This window comes from Octopus bimaculoides, chromosome 20, assembly GCF_046866305.1.
Source record: "Octopus bimaculoides isolate indiv1 chromosome 20, ASM4686630v1, whole genome shotgun sequence".
Lineage (NCBI taxonomy): Eukaryota > Metazoa > Mollusca > Cephalopoda > Octopoda > Octopodidae > Octopus > Octopus bimaculoides.
In genome coordinates this window covers 7,188,167-7,210,057 of record NC_142947.1, presented here as the reverse complement: position 1 = coordinate 7,210,057, position 21,891 = coordinate 7,188,167, and the positions used below count along the sequence as shown (strand labels likewise).

Genomic DNA, 21,891 nt, shown 5'->3' with positions numbered 1-21,891 from the left:
ACCTGGGTGCTGTACTACTTTACTCATATCCGTTATTGGTGCCAAACCATGAATTTGTAAAGTATAGTCATTTTTGTCTTTATCCCCACATTACTAATTATTCTATTGTTCCAAGGGAATAAAATTCTTAGTTGCTTCCAGTGGGTTTGAAACTAGATCATCGAGGAACTAGATCATCGAGGAACTAGATCATCGAGGAACTAGATCATAGAGTTACTGAGAGCCATTTTCTCAGGTACCTCATCACTGCTACTAATAATAATAATGGTAATTCTGATTGAAACTCAAAGTGACGGTCTTTGGCAGTGAGGAGTTAGTCAGTACCATAGGGCCTAAGATTTTTGACTGATACTTTATTTCCTCAAGCTCGAAAGGATGAAAGGCCAATTCAGTCTCAGTAGGATTTGAACTTGGAATGTAAAGAGCCAGAACAAAGACTGCAAAGCATTTTTTCTTTCTTTCTGATATTCTAATGATTCTGCCAACTCAGCTCCCTAGAAATATTTAATAATTTAAGCTATGGAGCCCAATAATTTTGATGGGTGGGGATTAGTCAGTTCCATTGACCCCCAATTCTTGACTTGTACTTCATTTTATAAACTTCAGAGATGATGAAAGCCACTCCACCACCCTTTTACAACAACAACAACAATAATAATCCCTTATACTGAAATCTGGGTAGGAGGGGATGAGTTGATTACACAAAGCCTGAAATCTGGGGGCGGGGGAGTTAATTACATTGACCCCAGTGTTTTCACTGGTACTTAATTTATCGACCCTGAAAGGATGAAAGGCGAAGTTACCTTGGCAGAATTTGAACTCAGAATGTGGAGATGGGTGAAATACCACTAATCATTTTGCCTGACAGGCTAACGATTCTGCCAGCTCACCACTTTTGCTGCCTTATTAATAGTAATGATGATGATGATGATGATGATATGTTATACGATGCAGTGTTTCCTGCAACATGGTTACTCTGGTTATTTTAGATTTCATGTTGTCCAACTATTTTGTCAATGATTCTGATTGAAAGCTGCTTGGGAAGAGTTAAATCAAGTAAACAGCCGCAGTGTTTGCACAGCTCCTCCACTAAAAGGGATCACACAACACAGTAAGAGGGGTCACACAGCTGATGAGGAGGACGAGGAGGAGGAGACTGTGGTGTGTGTGTGTTCAGGTGGTGGGGAGACTTTTCTTGCTTCCTGCATCCATGGCTGGCTGCACTGTGTGTCTGTGTGTCCCTTAACACTTGCACCGGGATGTGTGTGTGCACACGCATCTTACCACACACTGTGTGTGTATGTGAATGCCCTTTACTATTTTGTGTGTGGGTATATATATATATATGTATATGTATATATATACATATATATATATATATATATATATATATATATATATATATATATATATAACTGTATGCATGTGTGTGTGTAGTTATGTACAATTCTCGACTGTGTGTGTGTGTGTATCTTTTACAACTCACTGTGTATGTGTCAGTGTTTGTATGTATGTATGTATGTATGTGTAAGCACTCTCCTTAGCAATGTGTATGTGTGTGTGTGTGTGTGTGAGAGAGAGAGAAAGAAAGAGAAATCCTTGCTTCTACATTACACTGTGTGGGAGGATCAATGTTATTTAGCCCTAGGACTACATAATCCTGTGTGTAGTGTGCTTGTGTTTCCTTATTGAAGACTGTGAGCTTTTGAGGGAGATTTAGCTGCTATTATTAGCATGTGTGAGTCCCCCCCATGTAAAGGCTCCCTTCTCTTGATAAACACTGATGGTGGTGCCGGTGATGCTGGCTCCTGACACAAATTACTTTAGGGAGCCATTAAAACACATTCACATATCCCTCCAATACTAAAAAGAAATTATAAAACAGAACGGGTGTGTGTGTGTAAGTGTAATACATACACACACACACACACACACATATATATATATATATATATATATATATATTTGGTGGTGGTGATGGCAGGAGATGGATACGTATATATATATCCTTGTCTTGCCATCACCACCTCCAAATAAAAGCTGAGATACTTTCAGGGTCAGAGGTGAACTTCACTGTTTTCTCTCTCTCTCTCTGACATTTTATCAAATTTATAACTCTTACCCTCCTCCTCCGCCTCCGTCTATAGCCTTTCCTCCCCCTTCTCCCCTTCCTCTAGGGTTTATTACAACTGTCTCTCAACCATCTGCTGCTAATCTCTTTGTGTTGTTGCTGCTACTGCTGCTGATGTTGTCAACATCATTACCATCGTCATCATCATTATCACATATCATCATCATCATCATCAGCATCATCGTCGTCCCCCCTCCCACTCTCTCTTTCTGCATCCTCTTTGTTGGCTGTTATTGAGTTGTGATTCCAATACATACACAGGCAGGAAGCTCCTATCCCTTCCCCCCCTCTCAACTACCACAGCAGCAGCAGCAGTGCCCAAGCAGGCAGACAAACACTGTAGGGTTCCCCTTCCCCCCCTTTTTTTAGAATGATAACCTCTTATAGCTGGCAGACATGGTGGTGGTGTAAGTGAGAGGAGCAACACACGCGTGCACACACACACACATACACTTACACAAGGGACCAAACTAAGGTTTTCCCCTCCCCCCACTCCTTAACTACTTTTCTTTCAAGGCAGAAGGATTTACACACAACATTCTCTCTCTCTGTCTCTGTCTGTTCCTCTCTCTCTCTCTTCCTCCCCTTCGTTTTCTCCTTTGTCTTTTAAAGTGGTGTTGGCATTGGGGAGGGAGATATGTGAGATCCAGTGTCCAGGTATGTGTTGCTTGTTTATCTTATTGTTATTGTTGTTTGGATTGAGGACAACTCCACAAGTGCATTTATAAATGTGTGTGTGTGTGTGTTTCAGCTGGGTTTGGACTTAAATGTTCTTTGTTCAGGATTTCACTGTGTCACCTGCCTCTTCTCTCTCTCTCTCCTTCTCTTTCTACTTCACCACCATAACAACAACAACACCAGTTACCAATGTTAAATCTAGTCAATTTACTGTTTTGTGTCTTGTTACTATTATTAAATGTATTCTTTGAAGTTCATGATGATGATGATGTTGCTGTGGCAATTACATTATCATCATCATCATCTTCGTTATCTTTATCATCATCATTATTAATCTGCCTTTGATTTGTCAGGGATTAGTTTTAGATAAAGATACACAAGATGTAAAATCGTGTATTTGTTGCTAATTATACATACATGCATACACTCAATCTATCTGTGTGTGTGTGTGCACGCGTGCACACACACATTATTAAGACTTGTATATCCACATGTATCTTCCATGTATGATTATTATATATTATTATATATATATATATATGTATATATATATATATATATATATATATATATATATATATATATATATACTACATGTACATATTATTATACACACGTATATTAGATTACATTACATGCATGCATGCATATATTAGATTACATTATAATATATATGAAGTATTCCTGTTTAACAACATTTTACATATATGTATCTGTGTGTGTGTATGTGTGTGAACAATTAAAACAGACTTTACACTGCTATCACTATGAGGTTGGGTTTTTTTTTGTTTTGTTTTTTTTCCTTTACCAAGATATAGTAATGTGAAACTTGTAGAAACTGCAATTCTAATTAGCGTTAATATTATTATTTATTATTATGCTGCTGATGTCGACTCTGCGTTTCATCCTTTCGGGTGTTGATAGAATAAATACCACTTGAGTGTTGGGGTTGGCATAACTTACTCCCAACCCCACAAAACTGCTGGCCTTGTGCCAAAATTTGAAGCCAATATTATCATTTATTAATGTTATTATTGTTATTATCTCTATCATGTACTTTTTCCTTAGGCATGTGAGTGTGGCCATTCACATGCAGACTCATACGTATCCGATGAACATCATCAACATGCAAGATCTACCTACCTATCTATCTTATCTACCTACCTATTTATATATTTATCTATCTATCTATCTATCTATCTATCTATCTATCTATCTATCTACCTCTCCACTTATCTGTCTACCTACCTATCTATCTACCTATCCATCTATCTACATAGTCATCCATCCATCCCTCCCTCCGAACTACATATTCTCACACAAACAAACACATTGTTCTTGTTGTTTATAGTGATAACCTGTGCAGTCCCTTAATTCTTTGTTTTGAAGTAAAAGTTGAGCAACAGTCATAGAAATAGTTTTAATGTTGGAACAGAGTTTATCATACACAGCTGCACAGCATTACCACACACACATACACACACTCTCTCTTACATACATAATTATTACCACAATTGTTGCCATACACATGCACACACATTTCATCCAGTGAATAAACCCCTCCTCCCACCCCCAGCTTTTTTTCTTCTTCATAAACTATTTCAATATTGAATGGAATATAGTGATGTCTACTCCATGGCTTCAATTTATTTATACTCTCTTTCTGTGTCTCTGCTTTTATCACACTTACTCTCTCTCCCTCTGTGTGTTTACAGGTATATATGTGTATATATTTCTGTTTGTATCTCTCTCTCTCTCTCACCATATATCTATCTTTTTAATCTCTCTTACAAACTATTCTCGCTATCATTAAACTTTTTAATTATAACTGAGACAAAATTCTGTGTCTCTCCTCTCATGACTACCCTTTAATAACTGAGTCTATCACAAGGATTCTTTGTGGTTGCTTGATTTGCTAAAAAAAACATAGTACCCAATTCTCCCTCATATAACACTCTACTATATTAAAGGGAAGGATATATTAGCTGAAATAAGACAGAATGGTCATGGTTGGAATGTGTTTCTGTATCACCGGAACTAAAACAAAAACATTACCCAACTAATATCCTAAATTTCATTTCGCTTTTGTTTGTTGTTTCATTCAACACCAAGTCACAAACAAAATTCCTTCATTACCATTAATTGATATTCTAATTATTAATTAGCCAATATTCAGTATCATTAATGAATATTCAATACCATCAAGTCATAATATGTGAGCCTCTATTATCTCACTCATCTGATAGACATAGCAGCCAAATCTCCCTTAAGTTACACTTTTGTCTTGAAAAGCGAGCAACACATTGAATAATGTGATCCTGTATATGCAATCTTTGAAAAACAAGCAGAGTGGGTCATGCTGGAATATTTTTGATTAGTCAGGATTCTAAACAACTAAATGATTTTGTTATTCTCCTGGTAATATTTATCAGTCTGATTTTAGTTGTTTTCCCTTCTATTTCTTCATTAACATTAATCCTGGAAGCTCTTTTACTTTCATTCTTGGTATTTTTTTCCTAACCTAGCAGCTCTTGTGGCCAATGAGGAAAGGATATTTTTCTGAGCTAGCGCTGTTATAGAATCTGACAATTATCAAAACCCAAGAAATAATGTCGTAGTCCAAGAACCTTGGTTAGTTGAGTTTAACCCCTTTCTTACCCTATTTTTGTTGAAATACACTGCTTCCAGTTCGTTAATTTTGAAAGTAAAGAATTTAATATTAGATAACATTGTTGTTATTAAATGGGTGTTTAGAACTTGAATTAACATCTGATTTCGCTGAAAGATTTTTAAGACCATTTCAAAACAAGGGGCTTTTATTCTTGAACTAGGGCCAATTTCAGACAAGTTGATATCAAAAGAGTTAAGATGGTGAATCTTCTGACATTTGTTTGGGCTATTTACATTCGCAGATTAAATCCTTCCTTTCAGCTTTTAGTAAGACAGTCGGTCTGGAGCTATAGTAGAAGACACTTGACCAAGGTGTCATACTGTGGGGCTGAACCCATAAACATGTGGTTGGAAAGGAAATTTCTAACCACCACAACCCTACCTGAAAATTCTTTCTGCACATAGTGTCCATCAAGGAAGTCACTAAAGATCATTTATTAACTTGAAGACCCAAGGATGTTGAAATTGTGCTTTTTTTCCACCTGTCTAACCCACCACACCACAGTCACAGCTAATTGAAGAATGTCTTTATTATGTAACCTCGTTAGAATAAATCTCATTCTGCACAAGAACCATTTTGTCTGAGTCCTTAAGTATAGCTTGGCTTGCTAGAAATAATGGCTAGATCTCCCTTAAATCACATACTACTCATGTTAAAAAGTGGACATGTTAATGTATTCGTCCCAGATATACACAAACCTGATCACAGATTATGGTGTGATGGTCACTACATCTCTCTTGATCATGAATATTTAAAATAGATCTATTGATTTCCATTAGATCATATAAACTGTTGTCATAGTAACAAAGACTGTACACTGATCACATCTGATAGGTTGTCATGGCAACATAGACTGGAAGGGGTTTGCATTTATCTGACTGGATGTTAGTTATATTTATCTGATAGGTTACCATGGGAACATGGACTGGATGTTGATCACATCTGATATGTTGCTATGGTAACATAGACTGGATGGGGTTTGCTATCAGCTTCTGATTTAGGGAATCATCACAAAGATTCAGGTCTTCTTTTTATATAAGACCCTAACATTTAAAATTGTTTCACTGTTCTGTCGATATTAGTGAAGGTTCTTCCTGCAGGATCAGTGGAGGGTTCAATCCACATGTATGCGCACACACACACACAAACACACATTTAGAGAGAGTTAGTGAGGTGAGAGAAGGCAGGAGAGTTACCCAGACCTCTGTAGGCCCCTCTCTCAAATGGAGATTGTTTAAAACCTTGCATGAATACAGCTGAGGTGTGTGGTTGCTTGTAACAACAGAATAAACTCTGGCCCCAGGCTGTTAAGAGGCCAGATATGACATTCATGTTGATTTTGTAATCTTAAGCATTAACATCTCTTGGTGGAAGTTGATAATTAATAATTGAGTTTTTTCAAAGCTCCACTCTAGATTTGTTCTGAGAAGAATCATTAATTTGTGTTTTTGAGTTTAGGGTCGATAAAATAAGTACCAGTTGAGCACTGGCATTTATGTAATTGGCTTCCATCCTCTCCCATAATTGCTGGCCTTGTTCCAAAGTCTGGAACCATTATTAACTCTTTAGTATTCAGATTACTCTGTCAAATGTAACACATATTTATTCACATTGTTTTGAATTAATCTTGCATTATCTCATAGCTTTGAGATTTCAGTGATGTGATTTTTTTAAACTTTTAAAATGAGATTATAAGGTTGGTGTGAGAAACTGAATCTGGTCAGTTTGATCATAATACAGATAGAATATTTGGGCCAGATGTGGCTGGTTTTAGCTGCTAAAGGGCTAACTATCTTACTATTAGGGTTACCCATGAAGTTTTGTCACTGTTGCTGTTGCTTAGCTCCTGATACAGGCATTTTAGCAATGATTATCCATCTTCTAGTTAGACATAATGTATCTAGGACTACATTATCCAAAACAGTAAGGTATGATCTGTAAGTGATTTCTGGTCACGCAACCATGTTGTAGTTACCTCGTGTTACAAAGTGTGTGTGTGTGTGTGTATGCATCACAACTTAGTTATCCATTTTAATGTCTTTTAATAACAAGAAATGCAGATGGCAATTTCTTTTACTTTGGTGTATCAGTGGTTGAGTAGTTTTCTGTCCTTTATTGTTCGAAATTCACAAAGTGTGAAACTAAAAGACATGTTGTAATCAAATAGATTCACGTATTAAGATGTGGACCATTCTCTGGTTTAAATCATTCTTTCACCATTTCTTTTCAAGTAGTTTTGATCTTCCTGTTTTACCTGTCTGATTCCATCAACTCAAAAAGTCTTCCAATAAAAAAAAGTCTTCAATAAAATTTTGTTTGAAATATAATTCTATCTCTTTTTCATTAGTCCAGTTTCCCCACTTTTCTTGCGTTTTATTCTAATTTATCTGATTTTGGGTTTAAAATTTTTCTTTGTTTTATAATTTTCTTTGAAAATGTGTGTATGTATGTGTATGCACACACTTACCATTGGTATTTCTAGAATTCAGAAAAGTCTGTCTTAATTCACTTCCTTGTACAGTTAGTTGGGACATATTTAAAGCTGACAGCAGGAAACAATTTCCTAGTTTCATTAAAACTAAATATTTTCTTAAGATATTGTTTCAATTAACATCAATAATTAGTGTTAATTATCAATAGGATACCAACAGTTGTTTAACCCTTTAGTGTTCATATTGCTCTACCAAAAATAATGCTTGTTTATTCACATTATTTTGAATTAATCATGCATTGTCTTTGTAGCTTTGAGGTTTTGATGATATGATTGCTTATTCTTAGAATGACATTTTTTGGTATTGTGACTTGCCAGATCTGGCCAGTTTGAACATAAAGCACGTAAAATATATGGGCCTGTTTAAATGCTAAAGGGTTAAAGGATTGATCAGAAATCCCTATAATCTCCCCCCCCCCCAACATACTGAAGCTTGCTGGTCCTTAAACTTGTTGTCTTTCACTATTTAGGATGTATGATCATGACTGGTTTCTTTTCAGGACTCCCCCAGGGTGCCAAGCCCCCACCCCTCACCATGGTCAACTCAGGTGCATCCAAAGTGACCCGAAATACAGCAACTGTGCAGCCCCTCAGTCAGGTATCATCATCGCCTAGCAACAGTGTGACCTCGATCAGTGGCAATGCTGCCCTGAATGCCACACGTACATCTAGTTTTGCAGCTGCACTAAGGAAATTGGCTAACCAAGCCAAAGATCCAGGTAATTGCACCTCCTTGTGCATGTCTTCACCGCATCATTCTTGTTATTGCTAATTGTGTTTTTACCCATCACTCTTGTCACTGCTAATCATCATTCCCGTCAATCTTTTGACATTTCCTCCTCCTCCTTCTCCTCTACCATTCCCTATGTGAGACATGGCTTCTTTCTTCGTTAATCCCAGTTCTTTTGTACTCATTTATTTGATTGTTTGTTATTATTAATTATCAGCAGTTATATCATGGAACAATCATTTTAACTATTTAGAAAATAAAAAAAATGCCTTGTAAACTGAGGCGTCAATATTTTTCTTGCATCCCTGTGACTGGCTCTCATCAGTGACCAGGTCTGGACAAAAATATGAATACTCCAAGAAATACATGTAAAGTGAACAGAAGTTTTTTTTGTTTTGTTTTCTCTTTACATGTGTGTATTTTCAAAATGGTTAAACTGGTTCTTCTATGATGTAATTTCATTGTCTATTTCAACGCTATTGGATCAAGCCACTTGCTACACAACTCTACAATTCTGAAACATTAATTAACAATTATCATTTACAGGCCTCTTTTTTCTCCTTTTTTTTTTTTTTTTTTTTTTTGTTGTTTGAAATTTTAATAATGATTTCTTTGTTATATTTCATATGCGTCTTTTATCCAGTTGTGACCTGGTTGCTGATGGACGTCCAAGATCTGCGTTCATTATTCCTAATCCAATCTTCATTTCAGTACTGGCTCCATGTTCTCTTTCTCTCACTATATATATATATATATATATATATATATATAGATATATAGTTGCAGGTATGATTGTATGGTAAAAAGCTTGCTTCCCAGCTACATGGTTCCAGGTTCAGTCTCACAGCGTGGCACTTAGGCAAGTGTCTACTACTATAGCCTCAGGTTGATTTGGTAGACGGAAACTGAAAGAAGCCCATTGCATATATGTGTGTGTCCTTGTGTCTGTGTTTGTCCCCCCCATCACTGCTTGACAACCGGTGTTGGTGTGTTTACATCCCCGTAACTTAGTGGTTTGGCAAAAAAGAAAAAAATGATAGAGTAAGTGCTAGGCTTAAAAAATAAGTCCTGAGGTTGATTTTTCTGGCTAAAATCCCTTAAGGCAGTGCTCCAGCATGGCTGCAGACAAATGACTGAAACAAGTAGAACACACACACACACATACACACACACACACACACACACACACACACACACTTTACAGAAAACAAAAGCCAGAAAACGAAGGCAGCTGAAAGAACAACAAGCAGGTGCATTAGTTTTGATGCTCAGGAAGAATGGAAAAGTCTTTGACATTTCGAGCCTACACTCTTCAACAGAGAAGGACGAAAAGAAAAAAAAAAATGGAGAGGGAACAGAAGAAAAATAATAATGTGTAGGGATTAACCGTTCAGCATAATGAAAATATATATACATACTTAGTCAAGCAAATATACACACACACACACACACACACACACACACACACATCACAACTATCATATTCTCCACTCCTCATTTTACCCTCTTATCACCTTTATATAGAGAGATCCCTGTTTGGTGAAAGAGGTTTACATATCCATTAAATCTCTCTCTCTTCTCTAACTCCCCACATCCCCCCCCGCCCCATCTCCCTGGTTATATTTATTTACTTTCTATTGTTGTTGATGTTGTTTGTATTTCAGGAATGCCACATTACTGCCTACTCTTTCCTCTCTGACCTATTCTATTAATGCCTGCCTGTCCCAGCTGTGACTGCCAAATGTCAACAGTCCTCTTAGCATTTCTCTACTTCATATATTTCACCAATTTTTCTTCTTCTTCTCTGTTATCATTTTTCAAGAAAATTAATATATTACTTCATATGACATTTATTTATTTATTTCAGAAGAATATGAATACATTTCAAACTAATTAACTGTCCCAATCCAAACACTATTTATTATTATTATTATTATTATTCACTCACAAAATAATTTTTCTTCATCTTTTTTCTTTTCTCTTTCTCGGTGCACTGCAAATTGTTCTTATCTTGATGTTATTTACATTTAATTAATGATATCCGGGTCATAATTCACATGCAGCAGACTACTGTTATTACAAATATTATTATAACAAAACATAGTTCACATGGATCTACAATTACTACTACTATTACAACTACTACTATTACAACTACTACTATTGTTATTAATTAGGTGTCAAGCTGGCAGAATCGTTAGCACACTGGACCAAATGCTAAGCAGTATTTCACTTGTCATTATATTTTGAGTTCAAATTTCACTGAGGTCGAATTTGCCTTTCATGCTTTCGGGGTTGATGAAATAAGTACCAGTTATGCACTGAGGTAAATGTGATCGACTGCCCCCCCCCCCAAAAAAAAAATTCCCAGCCTTGTACCTATAGTAGAAAGGATTATTATTATTATTATTATTATTATTAAGACAGTGAGCTGGCAGAATCCTTATTGCATCAGACAAAATGCTTAGCAGCATTTCATCTGTCTATGCTCAAGTTCTGCTGAGGTCAACTTTGCCTTTTGTGTTTGCAGAGTCAATAAAATAAGTAAGTACAGGTTGAGCACTGGGGCGGATGTAATCGTCTTGCTCCACCCCACAAGTTTCAGGCCTCGTTGCTCAAGTAGAAAGAATTATTATACCAAGGCTGCGGGAGAGTGGATTGATGGAATTGTTAGAATGTTAAACAAAATTCCTTGAGTATTTCTTCCAGTTGTGTATGTTTTGGGTTCAAATCACACAAATGTCACCTTTGTGTTTCACTGGGTTTCATAAAATAAAGTGCCATTTAAGTACTGAAGCCTAATGCTATCAACTAGCTCCCTCCTTTCAAGACTGCTAGCCTAGGGCTTAAATTAGAAACAATATTATGTCCATGACTGAATATATTTCAGCATATATATATATATATATGTATACACACACACACACACACACACACATACACACACACACATATATACATTATATAATGATGATTATGAAACTTGGTGTAAATTTTGAGGTAGTAATTATATTGTGTGTGTGTGTGTGTGTGTGTGTGTGTGTGTGTGTATAAAACAGGCTTCTGTTGGTTTCCCTGTACCAAATCCACTTACAAGGCTTTGGTCAGCCTGAGGCCATCGAAGAAGACACTTACACAAGCTGCCATGCAGTGGGACTGAACCCAGAACGATGTGGTTGAGACAAACTTCTTACTACACAGCCATGCCTGATCTTTTTTTTCTTTGACAGTCCCCTGTATTAAATATGTTATTGTTAACTTAACTGTTATTTTTCATGCAGATGCTGTCTCTGGATCATCAAATTTCTAAACATTTCCATTTTCTTCCACCAGTCCTGTCATTCTGACCTATGGCTGAACGATAGCAATAACACAATAATGTCACTTCTAATTAATGTGAAGATAAAACATCAAATAAAAGCTATCAACACTTTCATGCTTAATTAAATATATTATTATGATATAATATACCATAATTAAATATATTTCTATTAAGTAAATTAATTAATATAAATAACTCGAATCTGGACTATCAGAGGTGATTGTCCGTTTCAAAGGTGTTAATTTAAAAGGTTTTAAATTTCCAGAATATTTGGCAATTTTAAAACACTTTAATTTTTTACAGTTATTTTCACAAATGAAAATTTTAAACAATTTTTTGTTTCAATGAGATTTCTTCATGAATTTTTAAATATTCCTCACACAAGACATAAATCTAGGGTAAATATATGATGTTCATGCTTTTCATAGGGTGTGGGGCTGGAGGTTAATCTCAATATGAGCTTATCACTCCACCCCTACCTCATTAGTCTCTCTCTCTCTTGCTCTCTCTCTCCCGCTCTCTCTCTCTTGCTCTCTCTCTCCCGCTCTCTCTCTCTTGCTCTCTCTCTCCCGATCTCTCTCTCTTGCTCTCTCTCTCCCGCTCTCATTTGGCTCTTTCACTGATGTCTTAGACTGTCTGCTTTTTAATGTTCCTTTTGTTGTTTTTATCTTGTTGCAGCCAAAATTTGTGGAATTCTGAGAAATTGCAGACATAACCTGACAACCAATAATTACTTTCATTTTAGTCTTGTTTTAATATATTCTCATTCCATGTTCCATTTTAACATTGTGTGTGTGTATGCGTGTGTGTGTGTGTGTGTGTGTGTGTGTGTGTGTGTGTGTGTGAGAGTGAGTATGTGTATGTATTTATGACCAATTTTAATTCTTTATTTATTACACTTTGATTTGACTATTAACTTTTAGTCAGTTCTGATTTGTGATAACTGTTAACCTTTAGTCAATTGTAATTATGTTAACCTTTAATCAGGTCTTCAAGTGTTTTTGTTACATTTGTGCGTTACTGTGGAATTATTAAGCTAGCTCTAAAATAACCGTAGTGTCGACTGTGAATGTCGGCAATAAGAGATATTATAGGAAAATGACATTTAAAAAATGAGTTTCATCTGATCAAGGCCATTTGATAGTTTAATTAACCTCTTATTAGACTAGAACTGATCTATTCCTTCACAGTCTGTTCAGTGGGGATTCTGATCTTGAGAACAGGTAACAAACATGTTCTATGTATGGCAGCAATACATGACACATGTTTGGATAATGGTGGCTTACTGTTTTGGGTTGTGACCCTTTATAGCTTGGGTTCTCACCCTGCTGGAATTGAGTTTGCCCATTACTCTTTGTGGGACTGGGTCCCAAGAAGAATAAGATAATACCAGGGAAGTAATGGCGCTGATTTCATGAATTGCACTTCTCTGTCACTCCATCTCATCCTTCCCATAAATGTATGCTTTGTACCTGTAAGAAAACCTTATGGGTATAGTAGTGGTGGTGGTTGTTGTAGTAAATCTATTGGTTCTACAAAGGTTTATAAAACTAACTAGGAAGCTTCTGTTATGTCCACCTGCTAGAAATAGCGAGTAAATTCTTTCAAATATATCCAACTGTTTTGGGGCTTTCAAAAAAAAAAAAAAAAAAAGCAAAGGAACATTGGACAGTGTTGTCCAAATACAGAAAAGGTGGAAGTGGTCATAGTTGGAATGACTTTGAGCCAAGGTGTACCCAATAAGGACGGACCTGAAGCATCTTATTTGTTCAGTCATTGGACTGCAGCCCTGCTGGGCACCTCTTTGGAAAGTTTTAATCAAACAGATCAGCCTCGGTACTTTCCTTTCTTTTTAAGTCTCTTACTTACTCTATTAGTGTCTTTTGCTGAACAGTAAGTTATGAGGATATAAACAAACCATCACCAGTTATCGAGTGTTGCAGGAGTGGGGAGGCAAGCAGACACATACATACATTGATATGATGGGCTTCTTGCAGTTTCTATCTACCAAATTCAGTCACAAGGCTTTGGTCAGCCTGAGGTTATTATAGAAGACACTTGCCCATGGTGCCACACAGTAGGATTGAACCTAAAACCATGTGGTTTCAGCTTCACTCAAGCGAAACACTCCAGCTGTAATTCTGTCGTGGTTCTATTGAACAAACACTTTGTTATTTTCTCTACTGTGATGGTGTTCATGTTCCAGTCCCTGACTATTTTTAACATGCACCAATTTATTTTCAGAATTGAAAGATTCACTGCTGGTGTTGATGTATAGTTAACAAGTTCACTTAGTGATCAAGTTGTTTCAGCAGTAGCACATTGGACAGGTGTCTTCTTTCATAGCCTTGAGTCACCTAGTATGTTGGGACTGTCATCTATCACAGTCTCAGATTGACCTGTGTGTTGGGTGTAAAATTGGATTGATGAAAACTGTATGGAAAACCTTTGGATAATCTTTAAATGTTCCCAAGTAGCTTGTGTGTGCATATATATATATATATATATATATATATGTGTGTGTGTGTGCATACACATACTTATATATACTGCATATATACGCATCTGAGTGAAAAGGTCATGATGTTTACTTTCTGGTCACTCTGCACTGCTGAAGATCTGTGGAATGAAAAATAAAAAAAAAGGAGCCCTTGATAAACAGAACAGTTGGTTATAGGAAGGGCATTTGGTTAAAAACTCCCCCCTCATAGAAAACTCCTGTTCATCCTGTATTAGCATAGGGAAACAGATGTTTAACAAACAAGTGAATGAATGTATAAATGTGTGTGTGTAATAATGATGTGGTAGGGTTGGATTTTTCATAAATTGAAATGAGTTTCATATTGTAAAAGGAAAATTGAATTTTGAATATTTTGCTTTGTTCCTCTTGTAGATGATGGTCCCAGTGTGAAAGCTGTTCCAACAACAAGTGTGAGTCCCCGATCCTCAACACCAAAACGTGGTCCTCCTCCATTGGTTTATTCAAGCCAGTCATCATCATCATCATACTTGACCCCACCCCCTGTAGTGACAATCGCTCCAACTCAAGCTCACCCAACACACCTCCACTCAGAAGCTCATTCTCAGGTAATGTCACACTCAATACGTTCCTGTTTGTCTTTGACACAACTTCCTACCATGCCACACGCTTCTTATATCTTCCACTTTAGCCTATCTTTCTATGGATTTTTTTTCTTCTTGTTTTATTTTAGAATTTGGAACGTACTCACTCCGTGCAAAGCTCATCTTCATCACTCTATGATCCCCTTACTATTAAACAGGAGAGAGACCACCGACCATTGTCATCACAATCTCGAGATGGTGACACAGCAAAAGAATGTATTATCCAGCCATCCCACAGGTTGGTTAAAAAGTTAGGATTGCTTTTTGTCATTTCTCTGGAATTTAATTTTTTTTTTTTTTTACTAATTAATTTGCCCTCAGTTTCCTCATTGTTTCACTTGTAATAATCTTTCTTTACAATAATAAAAATTTTTTAAAAATCGACTCAAAATTCCCACTTTTCATCACAAAATGTAATTTTTCTTTCTATCTTTCAGGACTACATCATCAGCTTTATCATCATCATCATCTACACACGGCAGAGATGATCTTCCTCCAAGAGGTTTCCAACCATATAGACCAGAGGAAGAGATTCGGCCTATGTTAACATCCCCTTTTGGTTTGGATGCTGCTTACCCATATCACCCAGCACTATTTGCACACCAACCCTACCCTCATCCTGCATTTAGGTATTGCTATATAGTTTCTTCAATAATTTTATATACATCATCATACTATTATATAGTCTCTTCAGTAATTCTGCATACGTCAAGGCACTGTTATATAGTTTCTTCTGTTTAGTAATTCTACATACATTTGAGGTACTGCTATATAACTTCTTCAATAATTATATATACATCAGAGTGTTGCTTTGTAGCTTCTGTAGTTCAGTAATTCTACATATATTGTGGTATTGCTATATAATATTGCTATGACTCATTTAGTTAAATAAATTGCTTTACTTACAACTTAACCAGAGAGATCTCCCTCTGAAAATACACCCAATTTCCCTCTTGATACAGTTACCACCCCCAGCATTGTTTTTCTCCAGTTCAGGAATAATTTGCAGTTTTCATAGTAAACTTCATTGTATTCTCCTGTCTGAAGTGAGCAGCTTTTTAGTGGATATTTCAATTTAGGGAACAAAGAAAAGTCTGTGGAGACTCAGTCCATAGAGTCTGCCAGCTGGGAACATGATTCATCCCCTATTGAATGGTCTTAGATAAGAGAGGACATAGCAATGAGTTATTGTTGTGGTGCATCATTTAACTTTTCTTTACCCATACCTTAGGTCTCTTCCTTTGCACTGCCTCTCTCAAATGTGTCAGGACGTCCAAGTAAATCTCTTTCTAGATTGTCTGACCTTGTGGAACAAACTCAAGACAAATAACACCTATCTTCATCACTTTCATATTGGAATAACGTTGTGGATTTTTGGTTGCAATGCTACTGATCCAACTCTCGGAAATGACTGCCTTTTTTATTTCAATATCATAGTTGTACATCCACATAATGTCACTACATTTGATACTTATATGATGAAACAGCTCCTGACTGGTTCAGCTCTTTTTTTACATTCACAGATTTTGTGATAACATGCTGCATCTTCAGTTTCCCTCTTAAAATCATGGGGTACAAACTTTTTCAGATGCCTGCTCTTTCCTTGTAAACTTCACAGACAGTCAGGCAACAATTTCCATAGATCAACACCCAATTTAGCAATCCTTTTGCTGTGGATATCCTTCCCCCTTTGAAAAACTGGTACAGTTCAAACAATCCTCCCCATTGGTCTATTGTAACAGGAGAAAAATCTTCATATTTGAAACAGAATTTCACACAGATATGTTGTTCTGCCAAATCCTTCTCTGTTTAATTGGTGACAAATTCCCAAATTTAAACAAATGGCTCACGCTAGCACATGTAGATTGATGTGGCTTTGTGTGACTGAAGATCAAATGCTCTTAGGCAATACTGCAGTCAGATGCACACTGCAGTCAGATGCACACTGCAGTCAGATGCACTCTGCACCAGCAGCTTGGTTGTGGTTATTTACTTGTTAAAAATATTTTCATTGTTTGTTTATTGAAACTTCCTTTAAAGCAGGAATTCATTTTTTTCCCCCCCAGTTGTTTCATAATTAATCTTCTAGAATAGGAAAATGAGAAAATGTAACTTCTGTTGATTCTGTGGAAATAGCTAAGAACTGAACTCAAAACCCATAGGGTTACAGATGTATATGTATGTAGTTGCATGGTCCTGTGTTTAGATACAAGATCTGTGTAATACATGAAACACTATTTATTTCAACCTAAATGCTGCTGCTATTACCGTTTCCTTCTAGAACCATTTTATTTTTTCCCTTTTTTTTGTTTTCTTTTTTTAACCCCTTAAATTGGCTAAATCTAAGGTTTTTGTTTCTCTTCCAGTCGTATTGATGATCCTTTAGTTTTAGAAAGATGCCGATTGATGCACCCGCACTTCATGACATTTCCACCTCCAGGTATCATTCCACCTCCGGGAGTACATCCTTTTTTATCATCTAGTCGTTATCCTACAGATCTTCTCCATCAACAGTACCCACAGTACCTGCCAAACAGTTCTCGTCTGGCTGGATATCGGTCACCTGGACCAAATGACAGGTCGGTACATTTATGATTTGATTTTCTTTTGTCTAGTTATGGCCATACTTTTTTAGGAGATGATGAGAGTGGAGTGTATTTAATATAGCAAATTGGGATTCATTAAATGTTACCCAGCTATGAAAGTATCAGAGTTGATCCACTTTGAATTTGAACTCAGAACTATGAGACATAAAGTGTTTAAGATTCTCACATGTCACTACTATCTCCTCTGTCACACTGAACCGCTACAATTTAAACAAACAAACATGTATATAAACATAGCTGTGGAGTTAGGAAGCTTGCATCCCAACCTTGTGGTTTTGGGTTCAGTTCCATTGTGCAGCTCCTTGGACAAGTGTCTTCTACAGCCAATCGCACATGTGTGTACCCTTTCCTGACATCATGCGATGGTTGCAGATGGACATCAGTGTCATACAAGCGCTGTTGTTCACTTCCAATGTTCTGTGGAAAAGCATGTTTGGGTATAGGAAATATTACTTGGTTGCTTTGAAACAGATGAAGGTTGGCGGCAGGAAGGGCATCCAGCTGTAGATAATCTGCCTCAACAAATCTGTCTGTCCCATGCAAGCATGGGAAAGTAGACATTAGCTGGAGGTGATGATAACAATAAATCAAACATTTTTTTTTTATAATTCCTATCTCCTCACATTCAATTTTCCATGCTAACTTTCATGGGTTCAACAGATTTGTTAATCCCAACTTTTGCATGGTAGTAAGAGTATACTTGTGCACCATTCCACAATTTGATGACAGGAAATTTTTACTTCTATCAAACTATGGAATCTACAGCTGTGGCAATTCACAGTTCTATGTTGTCAGGTTAGGTGTGGGGGGCATGCATTGGTGCAGCATATTGCTACATTCACCATTAGTCTGTATATTCCTGGGTCCTCCCAGATGACCCATAGAGCAGCATCCCAGTCAGTTCCCATCTGTGCAAGATACCCCTCATCAGCCATGATCATGTGGTACGTGATCAACCAACATAAGTCATCAACCCAGGTAGATCCTCAGAATGTTTATATGTGGTGGAGATAGAAAAGTAGATAAGTGGGTTAGCAGAAAACAAAACAGTGATAAACATCCTTCCTTCAATCGTATAAACAACATTTTCTTACTTCATCCTAAAGTGTTGATGTCATTTTGTTGTCTAGGTCAAGGGCTGACGACGAGAAAATCAAACGAATTGACAGTGATAGAGAGATTGAAAGAGAGAAAGAACGAGAGAGAGAACTAGAGAGGCAAAAGGAATTTGAGCAGCGAGAACAACAACAACAAGAAAAGGAACGTCTCCGTGAACTGGAACGACAGCATCAATTGGAGCGTCAACATGATGCCGATCGCAGAAAGTCTGAAGTGAATTATATGCGTGAAGAAGAGCGCCGACATACACTGCAACAGTCGGATTCCACTTATTCAGGTTGGTACAGTGTCTGTGTTGTGTTGCTTTGTCCTGTTGTATGTATGTTTGTTTTTCTGAGTTTTGTTCTTTGTGTGTGAGAGAGAGAGAGAGAGAGAGAGTGTACATGCATCTGTTTATCTAAGCCTTGTCCTATTGTGTGTGTATATGTTTGACTGTGTGTATCTGTGTATCTGTTTGCATATACCCTTATTTCCAGTAATATTTTCCATCCAATTTATTCTGTTGATGATTTCTTTCTCTGTCTCTCTTTCTCTCTAATATTATCATTTAGTTCATCTACATTTTAGTAAAAGTCTTATTGAAGCAGAAATGGGTGTTGAGGAGTAAGAATATCTAGTGCTAGTCAACTCCCTGTAGCCCATGTCAGTAATACCTTTAAAAAAAGTTTAAATGCCATGTTTAGCCTACTATCTGGTTCATGCTTCTCCAAGAAACATTTCTATGTATTATTATTATATTCCTAACTTTTGCTAACAAAGTCCTTCTCAAGAACTCTCTATCAAAGCCATTTCATACAAGAATATAGTTCCAAAGAAGTGAATCTCAAAGACATTCCTTATTAGTAACACTATTCCCTCTATTCTGAGTTTGGTATCAATATCTTTTTTCTGTTTCTACTGCTAACTTAATGGTAACAATTTTTCTTGTTCTCAGGTTCAATCACTCAGGGTACCCCCAGAGATTTATTGTATGTGGAGCGATTAGCTCCATCCCAAAACTCCTCTAATGGACTTCCCGAGCAGGGACACCATTCACAACGAGGGAGACGCACTCCCTATGAATCCGGAGATCATTGTAGTAGTAGCAGTAGCAACTTGATGTCTGTGGCCAGCCACCAACTAAAACAGGAACAGGAAGTTCATCCCACCAGCCGACATAGCACTAGTCCAGCAATGCACCTTGAAGACCGTCGTAAACACCATTCATATTTGACTAAGGTAAACCAAAGATTCCTGCCGTGTTTTTGTTGATTTGTTATATTTTCTCTCTATATGAATTGACTGAACAGTTTCGATGCTGTTGACTAGAAATAGCTATCAAATGTCCCTCAAATCATTGCGTATGGAGAACACATTGAACAATATAGAACTAGGCAGGCACAGGTATGGCTCTGTGATAAGAAGTTTGTTTGCCACCCACAAGGTCTTGGCTTCAGTCCCACTGCATAAAAGATTGTACAAGTGTCTTCTACTATAGCCTTGTGAGTGGATTTGGGAGACAGAACCTAAAAGAAGTTCATCGTGTATGTGTTTGTTACTATCTCTTTGCCTTCCCTTCATGTGATAGTTGTAAGCAATTATCACCATCAAGCAAGCTGTATCCTTCGTTTCCAATCTGCCATAAAAACATATCTGGCCATAAGGAATATTCCTTTACTTGGAAACAAGTAAGGGTTGGCAACAGGAAAGGCATCCAGCTGTAAGAAAATTTGCCTCAACAAATTTTATCTAATTTATGCATGCTTGGGAAAGTGGATGTTAAATGATGATAATAATGATGATATGCTATTCCTGAAAACAAGGTAGGATGGTCACAAGGTGGATAGCCATAGATCAGTGGTTTGCTCAACAATAATTGAAATTTGTTATTTCACCTCTGTTAACTAATGTGTTGCTACAGACTGACAACTGAATATTCATGTCTTTCTTTTTCAGAATGATTTCACCATTCCCCGTCTTTCTAAGGAACAATCTTCTAATGTAAGTAATAGCAACTCTTCAAGCCATTCAAGCAATCAGAAATCCTCAGACAAACATCACGATACACAAGACGACCGGCGTTCAGTCAAACCACCCCCGCTTGTTGCACCTGTCCGCTCTGGGCCAAACAGTGAAACAGATAAAAACTCTGAAAGTGGTCTATTTCGGCCATACGATGTCCTTCATCCTTACCGATATCCCAGCCACCCCTACCCTGACTCTCACAAAGCAGAAAAGATTAATTCATACGATAGCAACAGTGGTCGAAGTAGTAGCAACAATAGGTCTAATGAACAGTCATCCCTCACCAAACATGAACCCCCTAGTGAGGGCCCCTCCAGGCAGCGAAACACACAAGAGGAGTTTCAGTTTGACATCAACTCGAGTATCTGTTCTCAGGTAGTAAATAAAGCCCATCCTCCTGAACTCCCCAACCACTACAGCAGTTATTTTCGGAGTGGTGGCTTCTACGATCGATCTCTATCAGTGCACATTAATTCAGTAGTCGATGCTTCTTTCCATATTTTCCCTGACCAGAACTTGGTCAGTAAATTAGACTTGGAAGAGGCAAAGATGAGAGAATCACGTCTGAACGGAACATATTGTAGTGATAGCGAAGAAGATGAAGAATTAACTGTTGCCATGGAAATGGAAAGGAAGCAGCAACTGTGTATCATCACAACCAACCCACCTTTGGCACTCGACAAATCACCAAGCAAAATGCGTTACTTAAAGTCTATGGGTTTAACAACTCATTCGCGAAGAAGAGGTAAGCTTCATAATATATTTAACTCAAATATTTTCAATTAAACTTCCATTTAAATATCTGAGGTGAATTAGTTTTATCTTGTGTGTGGAAATACTTTACAATATTTACATCTTACACTTTGTTTCAGATTTTTCTCAAGTTATATAATGCTGTGTATTTAAATTGTTTTACCATAGAGTTGCATGTGCATATATTGCACTTTTACCATAAAGGAATATACATACCCTGATGTCCCACCCATGCCAGCATGTAAAGCAGACATTAAGCAATG

At 37.0% G+C, this 21,891-nt stretch overlaps 1 protein-coding gene across 5 annotated transcripts in view; it reads left to right on the top strand.

The window, feature by feature from the left end:
• LOC106869197 (uncharacterized) overlaps positions 1-21,891 on the top strand; it is a 150,758-nt gene that overhangs the window by 121,341 nt on the left and 7,526 nt on the right. For 2 of the 5 annotated variants that reach the window (XM_014914833.3, XM_089337932.1), the window contains exons 3-10: positions 8,472-8,690; positions 14,917-15,110; positions 15,236-15,396; positions 15,584-15,775; positions 17,513-17,725; positions 18,883-19,148; positions 19,806-20,089; positions 20,807-21,620. In XM_014914833.3, coding sequence (XP_014770319.1) covers positions 8,472-8,690; positions 14,917-15,110; positions 15,236-15,396; positions 15,584-15,775; positions 17,513-17,725; positions 18,883-19,148; positions 19,806-20,089; positions 20,807-21,620 — 2,343 coding nt within the window. The remainder of the gene's footprint in view (positions 1-8,471; positions 8,691-14,916; positions 15,111-15,235; positions 15,397-15,583; positions 15,776-17,512; positions 17,726-18,882; positions 19,149-19,805; positions 20,090-20,806; positions 21,621-21,891) is intronic. The other 3 variants (XM_014914834.3, XM_089337931.1, XM_014914835.3) reach the window with 3 other exon arrangements.